This window comes from Falco punctatus (assembly GCF_963210335.1).
Source record: "Falco punctatus genome assembly, chromosome: 6".
NCBI classification, from domain to species: domain Eukaryota; kingdom Metazoa; phylum Chordata; class Aves; order Falconiformes; family Falconidae; genus Falco; species Falco punctatus.
In genome coordinates this window covers 51,317,851-51,338,839 of record NC_137585.1, presented here as the reverse complement: position 1 = coordinate 51,338,839, position 20,989 = coordinate 51,317,851, and the positions used below count along the sequence as shown (strand labels likewise).

Genomic DNA, 20,989 nt, shown 5'->3' with positions numbered 1-20,989 from the left:
CAATCTTTCTATCCATTTAAAAAAGTCCTTCAAGTTCCCATTTCAAGTAGTGTAAAACAACAATAAAAAAAAGACCAAGAAAAGATTAGACTCATCTTACTGAGTTATTAAATGAAGTTTTATAATGATTATTCATTCAGATCCATTGAAACTTTTTATTTTAATATCTCAGTTTTTAAAAAGCAATTGTGTATTTTAAGTCTGCTACAGTCAGCAGAATTGCACCAAAGTTAGACTTGGGGTTTGGCAACAAAGAGCTTTTGGAAGTCAACCTATTTTATGTTTTTCCATAGAAACTGTCTTTGAATATGTGGAAATTTCAGTGTTTCTTGAGCACAATCACAAGTATGGATATTGAAAAACTGACCTTCTGGCTAGAGTATAAGTAGTGTAATTTGACAGTTCCTAAGATTTTAGGCTCAGCTTTACTGTCACCTTCCATACATATAGGGTAGAGTTAGTGATTTCACTTACAAGTCAGGAATTCTCACTCAATTTGATGCAGGGTTCTTAGCAGGGTGGATTAAGAGAAGACTTCTCACACCACATCACAACAAATTCATACACTATGCAGTACCACACAGGAAAATTAATTCTGCTCTGTATTTACACAAGTACTTGCTTAACTGCTCTTCTGATACATTGTATTGATCTTCAGAATGTGTGGGTTGAGTTGACCTTTGGCAACATGGGATACCATTTTTAAGCTACTGTAGCTGTTGTAAGGATAATCTTAGTTTATTTTTAGGCATAATTCAATGCAAAATGAATGGTATTCTGCTAACCAGGGCATTTAAAACATTTCTTTCTGGCTATAGTCTAAATATATTTGCTCTACAAAACAGCATCAGAGATGAAATTCAGACAATAGGAATTTATCAGTGATTTCAGTTGTGAAGATTACACTCCAGGCAATACGAAATAAAAAGTGTAAAAAGAGAAGACATAAGTCTATACAGAAGGGAAACAGACACCAGATGCATTTGCAGCTTCTTCCAACCTCATACTAAAGTCTCTCAGCTGAACACCCACCCCTCTAAATAATGCAGTTCAATACTAGCAATAGTGCTTGCTTTCTTAGTTTACCAGTTTCTACCATGCTCTCCCTTGTTGAGAAGTATGGATTTTATACATACTTTTTTTAGGCTAGAGTGCTGTGATATGCTTTTCCATAATAAAATATGCTTCTTTCCTCTTTTCCCTTTACAGAGTTTCTAATAGTTCATCCTACAAACCCTGAAGGAATTCAGATTTAAAGAAACGCTTTGCTGTGTACCACTGCCATCTGCTGCTAATCTCTCCCTGTGGATACAGAAGGTCTTATTTCACCATATATTTAATCCACTAAAGATCTGCAGCTGAATTTGCATGGCCAGTTCAATGTTCCTTTTATAATACTTATCAAACAACCCATTCCCATCCTGTTATAGATCTTCCCATTGCACATCTTGGTGCATTTATTGAGGTAATGGCTTCAGTTTCAGCGAGAAAATTGTTTTCTTCCAGTCAGTGGGAAAGGTTTGTGCTTGCAGTCATCTCATACAGAACCAGATTGTTCCAGAGAGGAAGTGTCCATCTTAGAGACTCCAACAGTTTACACATTTGCCATCTGTACTCAAAGTTCTTCAGTAAGAACATGTTATTTCTAGAGTCCCACTTCTGCAGCACTTCTGACACCCACTCCTTCACACCATTTCTAAGGAGTACATCATGCCAGAATGCAGAATTACTGCATAGTTATTTTAATTTATATGGTACCCTGACTTGAGTTTCTAAATACATGTAACCAGGTTGTATCAAGATCTGCTGCATAAATACTGTCAAGAAGCAAAAACAGTTCTACATGAAACAGAACAAAGAAGAGTATGATAAAGAGGGAAAGAAAATATTGGACCCTGAGTCTCACTGATTTATAACTGTTTGGCTAATTGAAGCTACAAAACAAACCAATGGGACAAGACTTGAGCTGCAGGAAAACGTATACTCTCCCTTACACCTTGTCTTTTGAAAAAGATGGAGCCATATCTTTCATCTGCAACATTTGGAGAAAAGAATAGCTCCCATTAATATTTGACATGATCCTTCATGCATTTTTAAAGCATCTCAGAACACTGGAGCTTTCAGGACAGATATCACCACTGTTCTGGAATGAAAAGAAACTTTATTGTCAGAATAAAATGCACAGAATAAAATGAGATAAAAAGGAACCAAGTCTTAGGCCTTAGTTTCACATTCCTCACAATCAGAAGACAGTTACCTTAACTTCTAAGCACAGCACTATACCATTGTTTAGGTGGACAATTCTCAGCCTGCTGGCTCACATTCCCCCTCTGTCTGCAACAGTCCAGTTCCTCACTCCCTACACACAGGCGTTATGTGTAACATGGAAAAAGCCATCGCTGGCTAGGGAAATCAGTGAGGCGTGCTGTACCTACACAGGCTCCCTGGGCATGGTGCCATGGATTTTTTGGCCACTTTGCAGAATTCTCATCTGCCTGTTGAATCTATTTTTTGCGTTATTTAGTTTTCAACAGTTCTTGGAGGGTATAAGGGAGCACTACGACACAGAAGTAAAAAACAGCCTTTCTGTGTTTTAATAGTGAAATCAACTACAACACATTAACAAATACAGAATCTTATCATGCACTAAGAGTTATCCCAGAAGTCCTCACAAGAGATAGCACTTGTTTCAATTTTGTAATATCAGAAAGTCACAAAATAAATGTCATCAAAAAAGAAAAGAGATTTCACTTTTCAATCAGACTTCCAAATTCTCAGAAGGGATGCAGTGTATGTCAGGGCATTCAACACAAAACCTGTAGCATCTAAACAGTAAACACGTTTAACTTTCCTGCACATCCTGAGCCTCCTCCATTCTGCTTGTGCTCCACTTCACTCCAGTGAAGAACAAATACACCTTGTTGTTGCCCAATTGACTTTTTCTCTCTGTCCCTTCCCTGAAGGAAACTTATTCCTTGCTTTGATAACAAAAGGTTCTACTAGGTAGCTGGAACAACCTCTGCATTAGCCCCCACTGACATTATCTGGGGCTCTAGTTGTTGAAGGCTTCATGAAGAATGTACCTCTCCATCCCCTTTTACTTCTTGTCTTTTTCACCCTCCCAGAGAGTCTCTGATGACATCACATTAACTTTCACTGTCAGCATCTTACGCTGAGCAGTGCAGGATGCAGGACAGTAGGCAGGATGAATGAGTGGCATTCTCCAATACTGAATTCCTGAATTAATTTGAATGGTGGACTTAGCTGGATTATTTACAGAACTCTACACCCAGAACTACGGAAGAAAAGTTTGCATACAGATAACATGTATACGTTGTCTTTAACTTAGGCTAATTAGACAACTAATGCTAAAAATGTACCTTTACCTCTTGTCCAACAACCAGAAAACTAATGGAAAATTATTTCCATTTCTTGAGGGTAACTACAGTCCTCTCTACTAACTAAATTTTCTGGCCTTCTATTAAGTCCTCTTTAGAACAAGTAAATCTTGTTGGATGAAGTGTTGTTATATAAACAACTGGAACTTCCAAAAACACACTAATAACCAGCCACAGGACTATTCAAAACATTCACTTTGTATGTGAACTTATAGTATTTGCTACACAAGCATGGCAATACAAAAAAGTAGATACTTCTGAAGGGGCATACTGTTGTTCAGTACAGCTCCATTTACTTTTTCTTTTCCTGAGGACACCAAAAATAGGTATTGTTTAAATAACATCTACATTATCTGCAGCCACAAGACGAAAAAGTTCTAGGAAAGGTAAGAATAAGTGTAGAAAATGAGTGAACATAAGGTCTGTGCATCTTAAAGATCTCCAGTTATCAGAAAAACTTTTTACCCTCAGTTGTTTGTTTTTTCAGACTCTGAGGCTGGGCAGTAAAGCAGAGCATACAGAAATAGTGAGACTATTCAATTAACAACCACATCAATTATGGACACCTGTATAATGGCATACAGCTTTATGAAAGAATAACAATAACTCTTCATGGTCATTTGGTCAATGCTAGGAGCAGAGACCATTTCCAGCTGGAATGTAGCTTGAGCTGTAATTGAAACATGCTTCGGTGATGGAAAGAAGCTCCAGAGCAGTCCTGTGAGAGGCAGCTTGTGGTCACCATGTCAGTTACCATGGTCAGTGTCAGCAAGCAGAGTCTAACTTTTTGGATTTGTCAACTGTTCAAAAACATTGTGGGGATTTCTGGCATTGTTAACTGAAAAAAAAAAGAGACATCCATCTTGATGGCTCAGCCCAAAGACATGAGATGAAGGGGGGAATAATAAGTATGTTAATTTCTTTGACTGTGGTAGAAGTTGGAAAGCAAAAATGCAAAGAATTTAAGATAATTTTGTAGAGGTATCATATCCAGGAAGAATGTCCCCACTGGAAAAGAGAAAGACCCGTATATACTGGTATCTAATATACTTTGCTGAAGAAGTATCCAAGACAGATATTTCCATCAAAAATCACAGCAGTGCACAAGTCACAGGACTGAAACACTAGCCCACAGGAGACTTCACTACCCAGGTCAAGTCACCCTGAGAACTAGATCCTTCCAATGGAGAGCGTTCTAATTAGTTCCACCAGAACACTAAGTACAGTAGGGTAGAAGGAATTCATTGCTCACTCTCTAAAGATTACTGGGTTGAGATTGCTACCAGGTGAACCTTGACTGACCGTATGCAGACTTTTGGCTCCAGTAGAAAACCTCACATCATCAGGATTGAGATCTGAAAATGAGGTGATCCTGACTGAGAACTGAGCTGAGAACTTGGGTTGCTTTTATGATAATGAACAGAATCTCTCCAGCCAGTATGAAAGAGCTCTGTTCTTGTGGCAAGACCATTCATCAACCACACTGCCTGGTCCAGCTGAAGATATGACATTACATTTTGAGATAGGGATCCAGACAGTACAGAAATGTGCATACAAGGTCACAAAAGGTCACGAGCCCATAACCCTTAAAAAAAAAATAGTGGGGGAAATTTCCCACCTACTTGAAAGAACTTCCTAGAACTATTTTGGCTTGTTATAGAAAGCTGTCAGCTACTGCTTTGCAGAAACTCTAGGGTAGATTTTGGGGCCCAACTTTGGGGCTTTCAATTCTTACTCTTGAGCTCGAAGTTAAAGCTGGCTACGACCTTCTTCAGAAGAAAATCCTGAGGCTTTTACTGTTAGATATACCAAGCACGTGTTTTAAAGTCCAGAAAATGGTTATCAACAAAGATACCTGCTGTGACGATGAGTTGAAGGAACTCACTGTCCAGGAAGCAGACAGGGATGAAGTAACACTTCTGGCAATGCCTGGTCAGAATTCAAATCACAAGGAAATAGGGGAATACAAAAAAAGATCAAGCTTGAAAAGACAGATAATTATAATCTAGAGCATATGAACAGATGGCTACACTATCAATCAATGAATAAATAATAGTGCAATCTGACTTGATGGGATGATTGGATGAACTCAGATGACACCAGGCACACTCCACCTTATATAACTAAGTACCAGCCATGAAGCAGAGCAGGATGTGAGCACATTCATGCCCTACAAAACTGAAAATACAAAAGTAGCAGGTCTCAGATGACTGGATGTATGCACATCCATTGTGTTGATGAAATTACATGTATGTTATCACCTAGAGATAGAACCACTAGCTGCAGAACGGATCTGCAACTGGACTGGCCCTTAGGAAGAGGAAATCAAACCAAAACAAGAAACAGATGAATAAAAAGGGCAACTGACGTTGTGCCAGCTTCTCTGAATGGAAAGAAACACGTTGCCACCATTGATGTTATTATTCATATTCTTGTACAGTCCTGGCAAGTGAGTTTAGTAACATGTCATCCACTTTGCTCCTTCCACTTCATGCTTCATCATTTATTTTCATTTCCACTACTGAAGTACAGCAGAGTTGTTAGCTATACAGTATTTCAGATGCCACTGCAAATTCAATTACAGTTTTATTTTGTCATTTGATATGTCAATGGAATAGAAACAATCAAGAAGATTGACACTGATCATAATTTGAATTGTCATGCCCAGACCTTGACAGAGGCATGTGCTAGATAAGGTGCCAATCAATCAAGACTCCTGACTCTCCAAACTACCTTGGAATGTGCATCAAAATGGTGGATTCTTCATTGCATGTAAATAAAACAATATACTATGCTTTGCTAAACAGAATTTCCTGGACAGAAGAATTACTTTTTAAGACTCACATAAATTTAGAAGTGAACATTTGTGGCTATTCTTTTAGTTAAAAAGTTGCATACAAAATCCCAGAAACTTTATTATTTTTAATCATAATGTTATGTTTTCTTTCAGCATATATTTTATACTGGTGTCCTTCCCTTTATTACATTATTTAGCTACATTAGTATTTTATTTTCTATCTATTTGCACTGCAATAGTGCAGTGTGCCTGCTATTTTCAGCAACATGATAGTATCTGTAGCATCAAGGTTGCTCACTTTGTTTGAACACACCCTAGCAACACATACACATTATGAGATGAAATAAAAATAAAGACATAAATTAACCTAGTTTCTGCACAGTGGCAATGAATCCTTCATTACTCTAACATGCCAACTTAGATAGCTATGTCTTAGAGCAAATGAGGACAGCAATAATCTCGTGTCTTAATGGACACAAGGGAAGCACTTCAAAATCATTCAATAGCTTGTTCTCTATTCTACAAATAAATGCTGTTTTCCAGGATCATAATGGCAACAGTCAAAAGTAAGTATCTCCACATACTGTTAAAATTCTTGCCAATAGCTTGCAAGCCATCAAAAATGTTTTAATGCCAATAAGTAAACATCTACTCTTATTACAAAAATGAATAAAGAAGAAAGCAGACAGAGCATAACCTACAGGTACCAGGTATCTACCACAAGATAAGATCCAGTGATGGGTTTACTAAAGTGTAACGCATGTGCTACATTACTTCATCCAACACTGTACAGTATATTAGACCACTATGCTTTAGATGTACAGAGAAAGACCAAACCAGCATTTCCAAGGTCAAAATGAAAAGTTAAGCAAGTATTCATTTGGGGCAGTTGAACACTTGTATCCCAAACTACACCAACTAGATTGTGTCCGCTCCCTGTACAGCAGGGAAGGAAAAAACAGGTGTTTCTCAGCAAGAAGGTCAAGAGGGACCCAGATTCAAAGAACGACTGTAGCAGACACAGGTTCCTGTGTCCAAAATTATGATTCAAAAATTCTGCTTAACTATGAAAATAACAAAAACATGTTAAGACCCTCCCTGTTCAGCCTAAGAGATCCATAGACTATGTCAGTTTTCAGGAAAGAGAGATTATGCATCTATGGCTGACGTTGTCTGAAACACATAATCCACGCACATATTCAGAATACAGGTCTTACCACAAGCAGAGATGTTTCTGTCTTCAGGATAACATTAACAGCCATGTTCTGGCTCTGCTGACCTTTGGCTATGTGAAGAACGTACAAAATAAAACATTCCCACCTTAATTTTTGTTCACCTGCAAAATGGTGCCCAGGCCATAAGACAACAGGGCATTGAGGGAAAAGATGGAGAAAACGAATCAAAATGAGGTAAAATGAACGTACAAAGTTTAACTGCTAGGAAATAAGCTCACTGTCTTTCACTGATAAGCCACATTAAGATGGCTCTATACTGTTCCACACATTCAGAGCTCCTGAGCTGGGACCTTTTGTCTCTCATGTAAGCAGCACTTTGAGGGCCACCCAACATTGTCTCAATACCTCTTTAATGGCAGCAGGAAGCACTGAGGCTGTGAAATGAGTGTTAAGTGGTTGGCTCTGTAAATGTAAGGAATGGGGGTATTTCAGAACAGGATTAGTGAATGAGGTCATCAAAGCACATGGATAAAGGAGATATGTTTGAAATAGCCTAACCTGAATTTTCTAAAAGGCTTTTGAAAAATCCTGCAGGAAAGGCTCCTATGGAAACCCCAGTCACAGTCTTTATGTTGATAAATAACTGGTTAAAAGACAGGGAACAGAAGGTAAGTAGGTTAGCCAGACGGCTCTTGCAGTGGAGGGAGGTCATTAGCAGAGTTCCACAGGGATTTGTGCAGGGGATGCAGTCATTCATCATATTCCTAAGCAACCAGGTAAAATGGGTGAGCAGTGAGGTCAGAAAGCTTTATAATGATATTAAGTTATGCACAGTAATAAGGATGATGACTTGCTGACTGTGAAGAATTGAGAAAGGTGCTTAGAGAATTAAGTCTCTAGGCAATAAAACAGCAGATGAAGATCTTTGTAGATGAATGCAAAGTGATGCATAGCAGGCAAAACAATTCTAGCATCATTTATGAAACAATTGGCCCTCAGCTGACCATTGTATCTCATGAGCAAGATCTTGAGGTTATGGTAATATAGTACCATGAAAATATGCTCTTTGTGCCCCATATTGTCAATACCTCCCCTCCACAAATGTTAGAAACTATTAGGAAAGGAATAGAAAATAAAGGAAAATCATTATTTAATGGTTGGACTCAATGATCTTAAAGATCTTTTCCAACCTAAATGATTCCATGATTATATCACTGTAAAACTCATAGCTCATTCACACCTTGAACACTGTGGGCAGTTGTGATCTCCCTATCAAGAACACAGAGAAACTGTAGGAAATGGCAATAAAGATAATCAAATACACGGAACAGCTTGTGTATGAGAAACAACTTACTAGGCTAGAGACATCAGCCTGAAGAAGGGATACGTTAGAGTAACTATGATATATGTCTACAAAATCATAAACATTAGGGAGAAAGCATAAAGGGATGAAACCTTTTTTGTCTCTATACAGTAACCTCTGGGACTTGTTGCCAAATAAGTCTGTGTATGCTAAAAGAAGGAGTTGGGCTAAAGATGAGATCAGGCAAGAACAGGGAAGATACATTCATCAAGAGTTATTATAAACATAAAACTGCCTGCAGTTGGTGGAAGTATTAGAGGACACTACCATGTGACTGACTTGTGCTTACTCTTCTAGTAGGTTTCTCCTCATAATCACAGTTTGAGACAGGATACTAGGCTGGATGGAGTTTTGGTCTGACCAGGTCCAACTGTTACAGACGTAGCCTAGGTTCTAACATGGTGTGCATGTAGGAGTCTACAAATTTGCTGTGTGCTTCATGGCAGTAACCATTCACTTCAGTCTGTCAGCTACTGATGTTAACAGCATCAAGAACCACATGGATAGGCTTCAGCTTTCTGAAGTGTTCTTTATGAACCAGCTGCTACAGGCCCCCCTGCTAGCTACACTATGACCAGCCATGTAAGATGTTGGTCTCATAAAATGGGAAAATACAGAAACCTCCTTCACAAAGGGTGAAGATTAAAAATGCCTAATAGAGAAAACTGAATGAAAAGAATATAACAAAATCTATTTCCTTCATAATTAGCAAAGCCAGTACACATAATGTTGTGAGATTTGTCTTCTGGAAAACCCGGACCATTTGGGCAGATATGTACATTTCCTAGAGTTTTTTCAGCTAGCACTAAAAATCTCAGAGAAGAGAAAATCTTTCCCACAGAAGAACAAATAAGCTTTATCAAGGGGAGCAGTATTCAACTACAAGTTACATGCCATGATACGTAGACATGATCATCTAATGATGTGACTCTTTTGCCTGAGAAACTTCACAGAAGCTCAGGCAACTTGTGTGTATAGGGGTCATTATCCAGTTCCACTAATGAGGAAAGGTAGGTGTGAATTCATCAGTCAGTAATAACCTTTTGAAATCCCAATACTATGTCCTGACAAGAAGTCTTGGATAAAAGGTCTCTACCTTCCTATCCATCCTTCCAAGTGGATAGGACCTGTCTATGTCAGTCCTGGATAATGGGTCAGTGGAACAAGTGGTGACCCTTCCATCCAGACTACACAGGAAGTACTACTTCCTAACTTCCTACTAATTCCTCTGCTAAGGCGGTGAAAGACAGAAATGGTACTGGGAGTCTTCATGGTCCCGAGTGAGGGAAGAGTCAAACTGAAGTCAGGTGAAGGCACAAAGAACAGCCGGGAATTGTGACAATGATTCAGCTTACATTCTAAGACATTGTGCCAAGCACTGTGCTGAAACAAGTCTTGGCTTCTGCTTGTTAAAAAGAACATTCTGGTACAGATTTGGTAAATACTAGTTTGATGAATAATAAACTAAACCATCCCTTGAGTTTATCATTGTTTCTGATGATATGAGCCAGCAGTCTGTCATACTCAGTGATCTCTCAAAAATTCTCAGTTCCCTCTAGCAATTAACAAGGGAAAAGAGAATCTCAATTAAATTACCTTTCAGAAGGAAGGTAAATGGCAATAGGATCCCTTGTCAAGAGGATCAGCCTCCGATACATTCATAGAGATCAGTGCCAGGCCCTGGCTGAAGTTGGCTGCTTCAGCTTCTGATAATCCCAGCAAGCAAGGTCTAAGGAAGATGTAACAAACTTCTACTGCTCCGACTCTTTCACACATATGTGGGACTTGTAGGCAGGGATGTGCCTTTAATGTAAATGTCAATGGCAGTTGGTAAGCAAATCACTGTGGTATGCATACCATTCATAGTGCAGGGCCAGTATGTAATCTTTGAAGAGTCCAAAAAGCCATCACCCAAAGTGGAGAACAACAGTTTTGACAGTCCAAAAGCCAACAAGGCCAAGAAAAGCAGGCTGTTCCACCTCTCTAGAAGGTTGTAAAGAACAGAAGCAGCTCTGGTTGTACTCCACCCTCTGTGTCAATGTTCAGCGCCACCCACTCCTGTAGGTATACCATGAACATGCCTTACCACACACGCTCAGGACTCTGTCCCTCACCAACCCAGCTGCAGCAGGTTGCTCATTTTTACAGAGAGGGTCAGGAGGCCACCTGACTCTCATCAACAGAGATTCTGCCCTGGAATTGGCTCCTTCCTCAGCCTGCTAACACTCTCCCAGAAGACAGCCGTAATTGCTAGTTTATAGGCTTGTCTGGGTGGAATCCAACCTTTTTTTCAAAGCTATCCTACTGTGCCAAATCCTGTGGTGTCTGCCTCAAAAGCACTCTCCATGAGAACAGAATGCACATTTTATGATAGCAGGAGAGCATGTCAAAGCAGGTGCAGAATATACTTCCCTCACTTCAAAGAGGAAAAAGTGCAGAGAGAGTTACTGTATTGAACCCATTCCCCTCTTCACAGACTTATTTAGAACATCTAACACTTACTACAGATCTCAGCAAACATGATCATTAGTAGCTGAAGTTCCGTCCAAAGGTACAAAGGGAGAAGGAGAAGCTCCTGTGTGCCCAGAGCACTGTGGGCCCATACACACAGTGGAAAGAATGTTGCTGGTTTTATTAGGAATTGACTCAGACCCTGTCAGCAAAAAGTGAGCTAGGAAGTGTTTAGGGGGAAGGTTCACTTCTGCCTTTTAAATCCAAAACAGCAATCCAAAACATATTTTCCAATTTCAATCACTTTCCTGATTTAATAAGCCTCTCCTCACTGTACTAGGGCAATATCATTGTTTATTTATTAGTCATTTTTAAAAATGGAATCCTATCTGTTCTGCTTTATTCCTGCTTATTTCCAAAGTTTCCCATTAAATAGGGAATAAGATCTTAATTCCAATACGGTTCAAATAATACACTGAAGTGAAGGCTACATCTTTTTCATCTTCTTTGCAGTCTAAGAATGGGTGGCTTCTTTACAGAACCTTCTTAAACATTAGAAAACATAAGCACTGCTGTGAATGGGAAGATGTGCAAAGATTCCTTTAGAGGCCTGTTTTTTTCTTTCTTGTTTCCAAACAGTATTGGAGAACTTCATAGAATATAATAATCCCACTCATGTCACTTTGATATCAATTCCGTACTGGGGTTGACATGCAGAATTTCAAGCAAATTCAAATATTATGAACAACATAATTTCTGTTCACACAGAATATTATTGCTGAAGTTAGGCTGTGCAGTAGGTTTGGGTACATGCACATGCACACTCCCCTCTGTTACTAATACCACTGTACCTGATACTGTAGCTTTTTTTGATGTTCCTAGGCTTAGCTGCCCTTAAACACTGTAATTTCCATTGACCGATTCATACACTTTACCTACAGATTTGCACTGCAGAAGCAATCTCACTATTCTCTTCTGCTCTGAAGATCTAAACACCAATCACCACATCTCTTAACCCTCCTTGTGCAATCAAAGCATGTCCTAAAACACACTGACCCTCCAATTCCATGCTCTCTGCTCTTCCTGAAAGCTAACAGAACCAGCTTAGTTTACAAGCAGCCTCCCCTTTCCGAACTGTCTCTGCAGTCTCTCCCATTCTTCAGTGATAACTCCATCCACCGCTAGAACCTGCTGTGGCACAATCCAGTTGTGCCTCCACTGCTGAACAGACCCGAGAGGGCTCTGAGTACACAGAAAAGGATCAAGATTCTCATGCCTCTTGAATCCAGCTGTCTCCATGCTTTATATAGTGCTGCATGTAACAGGTTTTTTTTCAGGGAAATGAGAAAAGAGGGACTGAAAAAATTGAACGTTACCTAATGTAACGCAACTTGTATGTAATCTATTGCTGGAGCTCTAAGTCACATATGTACGATGAGCATGACCTCTCTCAATTCAGCTTAGTTTATGCATCATCTTTCCTTCCATAGTGGGATAAAGCTGTGGAAGCCCATTTATAAAAAAGGTCATGCTAAATGTATTCAGAAGTAGCTAAGAATTTTATTACTGATTCACAAGAAATCCACATTAATTGTCAACATCAGTAAATGCACCAAGTCTGCAATGTCCTTACTGTAATGTATTTACAGATGATTTGCTCCATACTTGCTTTTCATGGCCAGTATTTCACAGAGCGTAATTCACCTTGGGCAAACCACTGACACATACTGAACAATATGCTGAAAAAATCCTTCATATTTTTTTTCCCTTCTGTCAGTTGTACAGTATGTTCCAAATATGTGGATAGAAGACAAATTGACAGAAACTCAAGATTACCCTTCTAAGACTATTCATACAGTTTTATAGACTATAGCCTTAGCATCTTACAGTCATTCCTGCTTGAAACTATTCATATACTGTTTTTTCCTAACACGTACCACAGTCCTAAAATTAATCCACCCTGGCTTGTTTCTTTGCTTATGTCAAAGATTGTTGCAGTCACTTACTACATACAGTGCTGAGATCTTTTCCATCCATGTTTATGTGATATGCGATAAACATTCACCATCAAGCAATGTTCCCTGTGTTAATGAATTCCCCTGAAATTATATTGATTCTTTTGAGTAAACAAACAGGTATCAATAAATCCTTAGGAAAAAAAAATAGACTAATTAAAACCAATGCTGCAAGCTTAGAAATCATTGACTTCTTTCCTCAATCTAAATGAATGTTGCAGTCATAATTGCTAAAATTCTTACCAGCACAAATCATAAAAACCTAATTTTACTTTAAAAAAAGAATTTATTTTTTATCACTTTGTGTTTAAGAAATACTTTTCCTGAACAACAGAAATGTGTACATGCTTCATTTTGTTCCTTGTTAGTTGTCGTTTTCCAGATCTCTCTCACTAAGCTGATCTTTGGGTTGCCCATATTTCAAAGAGAACCTTTATAACAAATATTATCCAAGAAAACTTTATTCTTCTACATCCTAGATTAGACAAAGCTTAATCTGATAGTTTCATATCAAGCAGGCTACCTTCAGATTCTGGGATGTTAATGGTTTGCTTGCTTTCTCTCGTCTCCATCGTTCTTTGTCACATCTTTCAGTTTAAATTTTCTTCTTTTTTTAATCCTTTTCATTAGACTTGTTCAACTCCAGCTGCTACTCACTGTTTCACCAGATAGCCAGTCATGATGTTATTTCATAGCAAAGAGGGGCCCCTGTGCTGTCCTCACAGAAGTCAACGGCAAAACTCCCACCCATAGCATAAGAGATGAAATAATTGCTTTGATACATTTTAACTGAAACTCTTCAGACTCCCTGCCTCTATGCTGCTATGCCTTTGTTAACTTTCTACTTGTCCACTTGTCGGAATACTTCAAGAAATTAAGTTTTCTTTCTTCTCTTCTCCTCTCCTTTTTCCCTTGGAACCGACAAACATATTCCTTTGCTTTTCTTTAAAAATGTAATATTACATTTCTTACCATCCATGCTGTGACAAAATCCCCCATCCAAGTCCCAACTGCAGCTACCTTCATAAAATTTTCATTCCTGATGCCCATGAAGTCTGTTATAATGTATGCACTGTGGAAACAAGAACACAGACTGTAAGCTATACACGTTTGCTTAATTCACTTATAAAGAACTTGCTTTAGTGACAAAATTTATGATTAGCTGTGAAAGATTTCCCATTTCTTTCATAACGATTTTTTTCTGCTAGATCTTAGTCTTGACATTGAACTGAACCAGGATGGGTCAATTCCAATTAGAAATGGAAATGTGAATCTGATTTTACAGCCCACGTCTCTTTTGAAAATGCTAAAATAGTGGTAGGCTAAGGCTTTAGAATTATGTAAGGCTTCTGGAAATATAAACTATTTTACACTTTTTACCTCTTCCTTTGTAAAGATAGAATTGTAACATTCTCAGAATCGGTGACTTTGCAAAATCTTTATGAAGAAACCCAAAAATCTTTAAGTTCTCTTTAAAAAGATAATTGGGCCACCTGACTTTACGAGTTATACGACCACATGTTTTTTTAACACAACAGTGTGAGCAAGCTTTGCAAAAATTCAGTGGGATGTTGCTGTTTCTTGATTTATACAATGTATTTTCATAGATATATTTTACTGAAATTTAAAAGAAGCATTTTGATTCTTTTTAAATAATTTAACAGATAGGATTTAAAGCCTCACACAATAATTTTACCTCTACTTTAAAGTTCATAAAGGTGCTATAAGGACAACTAAGAAAATAAAGTTACACGTGCTGGATTAAAACCTTTGTGGAAAAGATCATACTTTTAATATACTCACATCCTTTGCTAGAATTCTTTTATAGTGATTAAGAAGAGATGTCTCTCCTCAAGAACTAACACATCAAATAGTATAGCAATTATATTTTGACTTCCCAGGTGATATCTTTGTTTTCAAGTACCTGTAAACATTTTTTGGTTAATGTTATGCCTATTTAAGGCATAACAAGTGTTATGCCTCTGTGCACAAGTGAGCCAGTTGCAAGTAACAACTTCTCTTAACATTGCTTTTTCCATTATTCAAATCTTACCATTACCATAACACCAAATGTTGCAATGTCTAGGAGCTAACAGATCATATCCCTGCAACTGGATCAGGGCAAGCTGATCCCACTTTCTGGGGCAGTCCTGTTAAAATCTAAATATTTGGTCAGGATAGAGGATCTTGCTAGTACAAATCCATGCACAGCACTGTATCACTTTTTAGACACAAGTTAATATGTTCTAAAGTAGAATTATTAATGTCCTTGAAGAGTTTCATGACACATGTAAAATGGCATACCTTAATGGCTCTTTTCATTATACACATCGTGACCTTTCAGCTAATATGTCACTAACATATTAGCTGAAATGTGGTTTTTTTCATCTGTTGAACAGCATATGAATGCTAGCTCAGATTTTCTGCTGGAATTAAAAAAAAAACAACAGCACTTTTTTTCCCCAGCTATTGTTAATTCCATTCCATGTTGTTAATAAGATCATCAATATTCTAAATTCACTGTGTTGTAAATAAGGATGTAAAAGCACAAGACAGCCACCCTGGGTCGGCCTAAAGTCTCCCTCTTCCAACACCCTGTTTCCAAGCAAGGGCAGTAGCAGACACCTAGGGAAGACTGTGCAAACAGGCAAGCACACTCCTCCCAGATATAATCTCCCAGCTTCTTTATAACTGGGAAACATTTGGAATTCCTTTTTTTCCTGCATCTTGGATATGCCATTCTTGTAGCATCTGTGAAGGCAAATAATTATCAAGTCTGCATTTCTTAAGAAGGTGTCACGTTAACAAAGAAGGCATGATAATATATGTCAGTTGTAAGGACTGACCCCCAGAAGCAAACCATATATTTTTCTTTTTCATCAGTGTGAAACACATATGAAACCCTCACAGTTCTCACCTTTTTTATTCCTATTTGTCATAGGCATTATACATGATTACTGTTATACAGAAACTAAATGAACACTTGCACAACATTCCTGAAAAACAGGCCACTGGGGTAAGTCCTATAGCCCCATCGCATGCAGTGGGGCTGCCACAGCCACCCATGGCAGGCTGATGTATGCGCGATGGGTTATTCGAAAAGGCTGAGAGGTCACTGATCACTGAATGTAGGTATTAACAAGTAGAAGAGATATCAAACCAGACTGAAGCTATCTTTTTAATGGAAATTGGATTTCTCCATGTAGTCACTTGTTTTTATGCATGTTAAAAGTACCTGAAGGCTTCTAATAGGGTCAGATGAGCAGGATGCAGTACTTAAATACATAGAAAGGCCTTCAAAGCACCAAATAATCCTAAAAGTCCTTTTTTTAATTTGAAACAGACACATTTGAAACACGAAAGCATCCAAGAAGCCTAGTATAAATTGCACATCACAGTCTATAAGTAATTAATGCCTAAATTAAATATGCAAATTACCAGATCTTCGATTAGAGTTAAAATAGCATATTATTATAAAGACACTCTTAAGAACATAACCTGTGCATATTTTAAGTGCATTTACTAATTAAAATACAGCTACAACTTTTTATGGAACGGAAAATATTTTTAGCACTATCATTATTAGAGATAGCAATGAAATACACTGCTATTTTATTAACTGTTTTCTTAACTATTAGCATTACATCCTGTGATTTTATGTTCTCTGCAGTATTATTTCCTTTTCAACACACAAAAAGAAACTGACTTTTATAAAATATGGATTTTTGGCTCCTAAAAATGAAAACCCCCTCCATTTTTAATTTCCAGGTTCCAGTAATTTTTAGGTTCTAAATATAAATGAGAGTAGCTGACATTTCCAAAAAAGCCATGCTTGCCTGATGACGTTACCAGGATATTTATTTTAACAGTACCAAAAGTAAAATCAGTTCTATTGTGGAAAAATCCCCACTTTTTTCTAGCTTTAGATACTGATTAGAAAAGTTTTCATGAATTAGTTACTCTGCTTCCTGGCTAGGATGTATGTCTGCACCTTGCAGGAGGGCTAATAGCTGCTGGGTTCCAGTTAACAGTCATGGTCAGCCCAGATTTCCTATAGCTTGTCAAAAGGCTTCTGTTTGCTTCTTCAGCTCTTCAGAAATGGACAGGATAAGCGTAAATAATTAAAGGCTGAGAAGCCAATACTTGTGAATGCAATAGATAAAGGACAAGTTTGTGACTGGGATTTGGGACAAACCCACTATTAACCTTCAACAGTAAGACTAGAAGCTGCAAAGCCAGGGAAATTGCTCTTTGCAGGCAAAAGTCCATGGAAGGACAGAATAGGACAAAACAGAGGAATCAAAAGACAAAAGAGACTTGAGACATTTAGTTCTATGACAGAGTCCAAAAAACCCTGTCGTAAGGTGCTGGCTACACCCCTGTTGTTGCAACAGGGAAGTTTATAAGAGTGAGTCAGTAAGATGTACGAGCCCAAGGTACCTGACCACTTTTCTGGAGTTAGCAGCAGAGTGTGAACAGAACAGACACAGAGGGAAACAACAGCACTAGTGCAGAGAAATTGTTCAAAGGAACATATCAGAGCATTTTTTTTTAAAGATGGGTAACACTTTAGCAGCTGATAAAATGATGAACAGTCTTAAAGCAAATGGAACATTTTTAATTTTAAGTTGGATAAAGAAATACAAGACACTGTGGTGCTGCCAACATTGTTCTAGGGACTGGAATAAAATTCATGACTGAAACTCAGTGCTGAGATGGTGTTTTCTTGACCATCACAGGAATCTAAAACTGGGACATAGCTTCAATTTAGACACTTAAATTTAAGCGTAAGCCAGGGATCCAAACTCTCAATGGAGTCTAGTCAGAATAGTAGCTGCAGATTAGAGCATGATTCAGCCTTATACTACAGCAGCCATGCTGGGTCAAGGATTTGTTTGCCTTATGCTACTGCAGGGTGGCTAGCATGTCAAAACAGTATGTTCACATATCAAAAGGCATTGCTAAGCCTATGTGACTAAATAATTCCAGGTGCTGTGACATATCGTGGTCTCCAGAAAATAATCCAAAGAGACCTGGATTGCGGCGAATGAAGAGACGGGACGCAGCTTGATGCAAGCAAATGTCAATTTATTGTACAGAAGCACGAGTTTATATACACTTTCAGAAGCTGCGCGTTTTAAACAGATTGGTTCTTGAAGCTAAGCCTTGCATACTAGGCAATCCCTGATTGGTGGTTAACTGCCATCAATTAACAGCAAGGTGTTACCTTTCCTTGGCGCCATCCATGGTGCCATCCGTCCCCCACTCCCCTATGCTCTGTATCATGTTAATTGTTGTCTAGACAAGCTCGAGCACATTCCCCTCAGCTAACTAGGACCATGCACGGCAATCAGTTTCCAGCCCGCTCCTGCACTGGATCTCTTGTAAAGCCTGTGACATATCCGACAACCAAGATGCACGCACTGCAATGAGAGCACAAGACACTTTAGGGAGGTTTTAGTTGCCTTTTAACTCCATTTTAGCCACCTTGGTGCATCTTGACTACACTTCGTCTGGGTCTTTATATACTCTAGAGTATTTAAGGCACTGGGCCGGCACATAGCACGCAGGGCATGCTCTGTACAGCCTACAAGAACTGCACCCATAGAGTGCTTAAGGCTCTTTGAAAAGGAAGGGAGGCCTAGATATCTTTTACGTTAAGTGATAAAAAGTCTGTACATGATCTGCAGTCTGATACATGCTTTTCTGAGATGTTTTTTATTATCTGGCATTGCCCCTAAATAGCTGATTATATGGAACTCATCTTTCCTTAGTGCACCTGACAAAGTGAAATGCCTTAACAATGACCAGCAAGTGACAGCACGGGAGTTCATGCAGGCTGCAAAGATGTTTGTGTTTAGACATTGTGCTACGAGCTTCTATTACTCTTAATTTAGCAGAGAGAGTGTGAGAATAACTGAAAACATACATAAAAGACTGCAGATACAGTATACAGTCCTGATCCATATTTGTCACTCTAAAATGACAAAACAGCAAATAAGACACTTGGTAGCACTTTGCTCAGCTGAAAAGCCATCCCTTTACTGCTAGGAAGTGAAGTCAGAGTCACAGGGGACTGGAAGATGCACAGAGACAACAAGACCTGCTGTCCTATAAATTAGCATATCATAATGAGAATGGCATAATGCATAGCTACCTACAAACACTACAGAGAGCACAACATCTAATCACACAGTCCCTAACCATGCCCGGTGAACATTTCAGTGGTACAGATGAAACTTTTTCTTTGACACCAGAATAGAGAGAATTAAGAGCCACTGAGCCAGGGATTTCGCTTGACAAGATGTCAAAGAGGTAACAGCCACAAGAGGCTCAGCAGGCTAATCTCCAAGACACAAGAAAACTAGGATGCAAAAAAGGCTTGGCCATAGCAGGACAGATCCATGGCACAGTGCAGACCACCTGAGACTGATGCTGTAACTGGGTACTGCTGGTTGGTAACTTATTTATACATGAGTTTTTGAAATCAAGGCACACAACTGTGATTCAGAAAACCTCTGCTTATCAGTCCACAGGCCTGAGGGCTGCCTAACTTACTCCGGGGACTTGGCTTTTAAAGCTCCCAGATCATTTAAAGTTCTGCTTTTAGGCATGCACAGGAGCTGTTCACTCTCGACAGGAATAAGCCATTTGGCTTCTAGCTCACAGCCTATATTGATTGATACCCATAAAGTGGTTATTCCTCCACCCGGTTTGCCTGCGGAGCTCCATCTGTGAAGTGTTTTGCAAGCCTGCCTATAAGACAAGGCCCACTGAAAAATGCAGCAATTGCATTTACGTCTGTTAATGTAGAAGAGGTGTATGCACATAACTTAAATGGTAGGGAACACATGAGATCCAATCCTTATTCCAAGGGATACTGATTCAACACCTTTCAAAGTTAGAGAACTGCATCTCTATCACTCACAATAAGAAAAGGTGACAACCAACTCCTATTAGGACAGTAGGTTTCTGTATATGGCACTCTCCAAGAGGAGAAGAAATGTGTGTTTCAGCCTCCTTTAGGTGAGGGGTTAACAGAATTAGTGATTAGATCACAAGTACAGTCCTAATTAAGTTGGAACAATTTAAAATATATTTCTGTCCTTAATATAGCTTCTTTATTGGAAACAGTAGGAGTTGTTTGCTCCTTGTGTGGGGTTTTGTGGATTCTATGCCAACAACCGTCAAGCACTTCAGTCCCAAAAGAGTCTGGACCTCTCATTAGGGACCAGGTAGCATTCATACAGATTAACTTTTGCCTAATGATGCTAGTCTTCCTAGGCTGTCTTCATAATCAACAATTTTGGCAGCAAAGCAGGGCATTAATTTAGATGATTTTCATGCATAGCATGACTAAGGACCAAGAGCTTACTTCTAAAGAATTTGCTAGAAGTAACTCATAATGGCAGGGCTACTGCCAGGGGATGTGAGAGTCTGCATCTCTGCTGGGAAAATCTTAGGGATCTGCAAATTCAAAAGTGCTAAGGACCTCCACTAGGGGAGGAATGCAGCCTCTCCAGGCAAAACCTAAACTTCAGTGAGTGCTGGCACATACCACCAGCAAGTTTGAATGACAGGATTTGCTACATTTTATGTTAAACCTTAAATGACATCAAAACAAATCAAAGCCAAACAGTGGCTGAGTTGGGAATTGAACCCAGATTTCTCCCCTCACAGATGAGCAACTTTCTCCATCATTTTCTGTGTTGAAAATGCTGTATTAACCCTACAGACTCCACTACAAAATACTTCCTATAGACAGCATAGTCTGGGAAAAAGGCATAGAA

General features: G+C 38.8%; 1 protein-coding gene and 1 long non-coding RNA gene across 6 annotated transcripts in view; one reads left to right on the top strand and one right to left on the bottom strand.

Moving 5' to 3' along the window:
* The window catches only part of LOC308065402, a 220,065-nt gene that overhangs the window by 67,128 nt on the left and 131,948 nt on the right, over nucleotides 1–20,989 (top strand). The gene's annotated exons all lie outside the window — the stretch shown is intronic.
* The window catches only part of TMEM117 (transmembrane protein 117), a 234,682-nt gene that overhangs the window by 111,536 nt on the left and 102,157 nt on the right, over nucleotides 1–20,989 (bottom strand). For all 5 annotated transcript variants that reach the window (XM_080391332.1, XM_080391331.1, XM_080391330.1 and 2 more), the window contains one exon: nucleotides 14,172–14,271. In XM_080391332.1, the coding sequence (XP_080247458.1) occupies nucleotides 14,172–14,271 (100 nt within the window). The remainder of the gene's footprint in view (nucleotides 1–14,171; nucleotides 14,272–20,989) is intronic.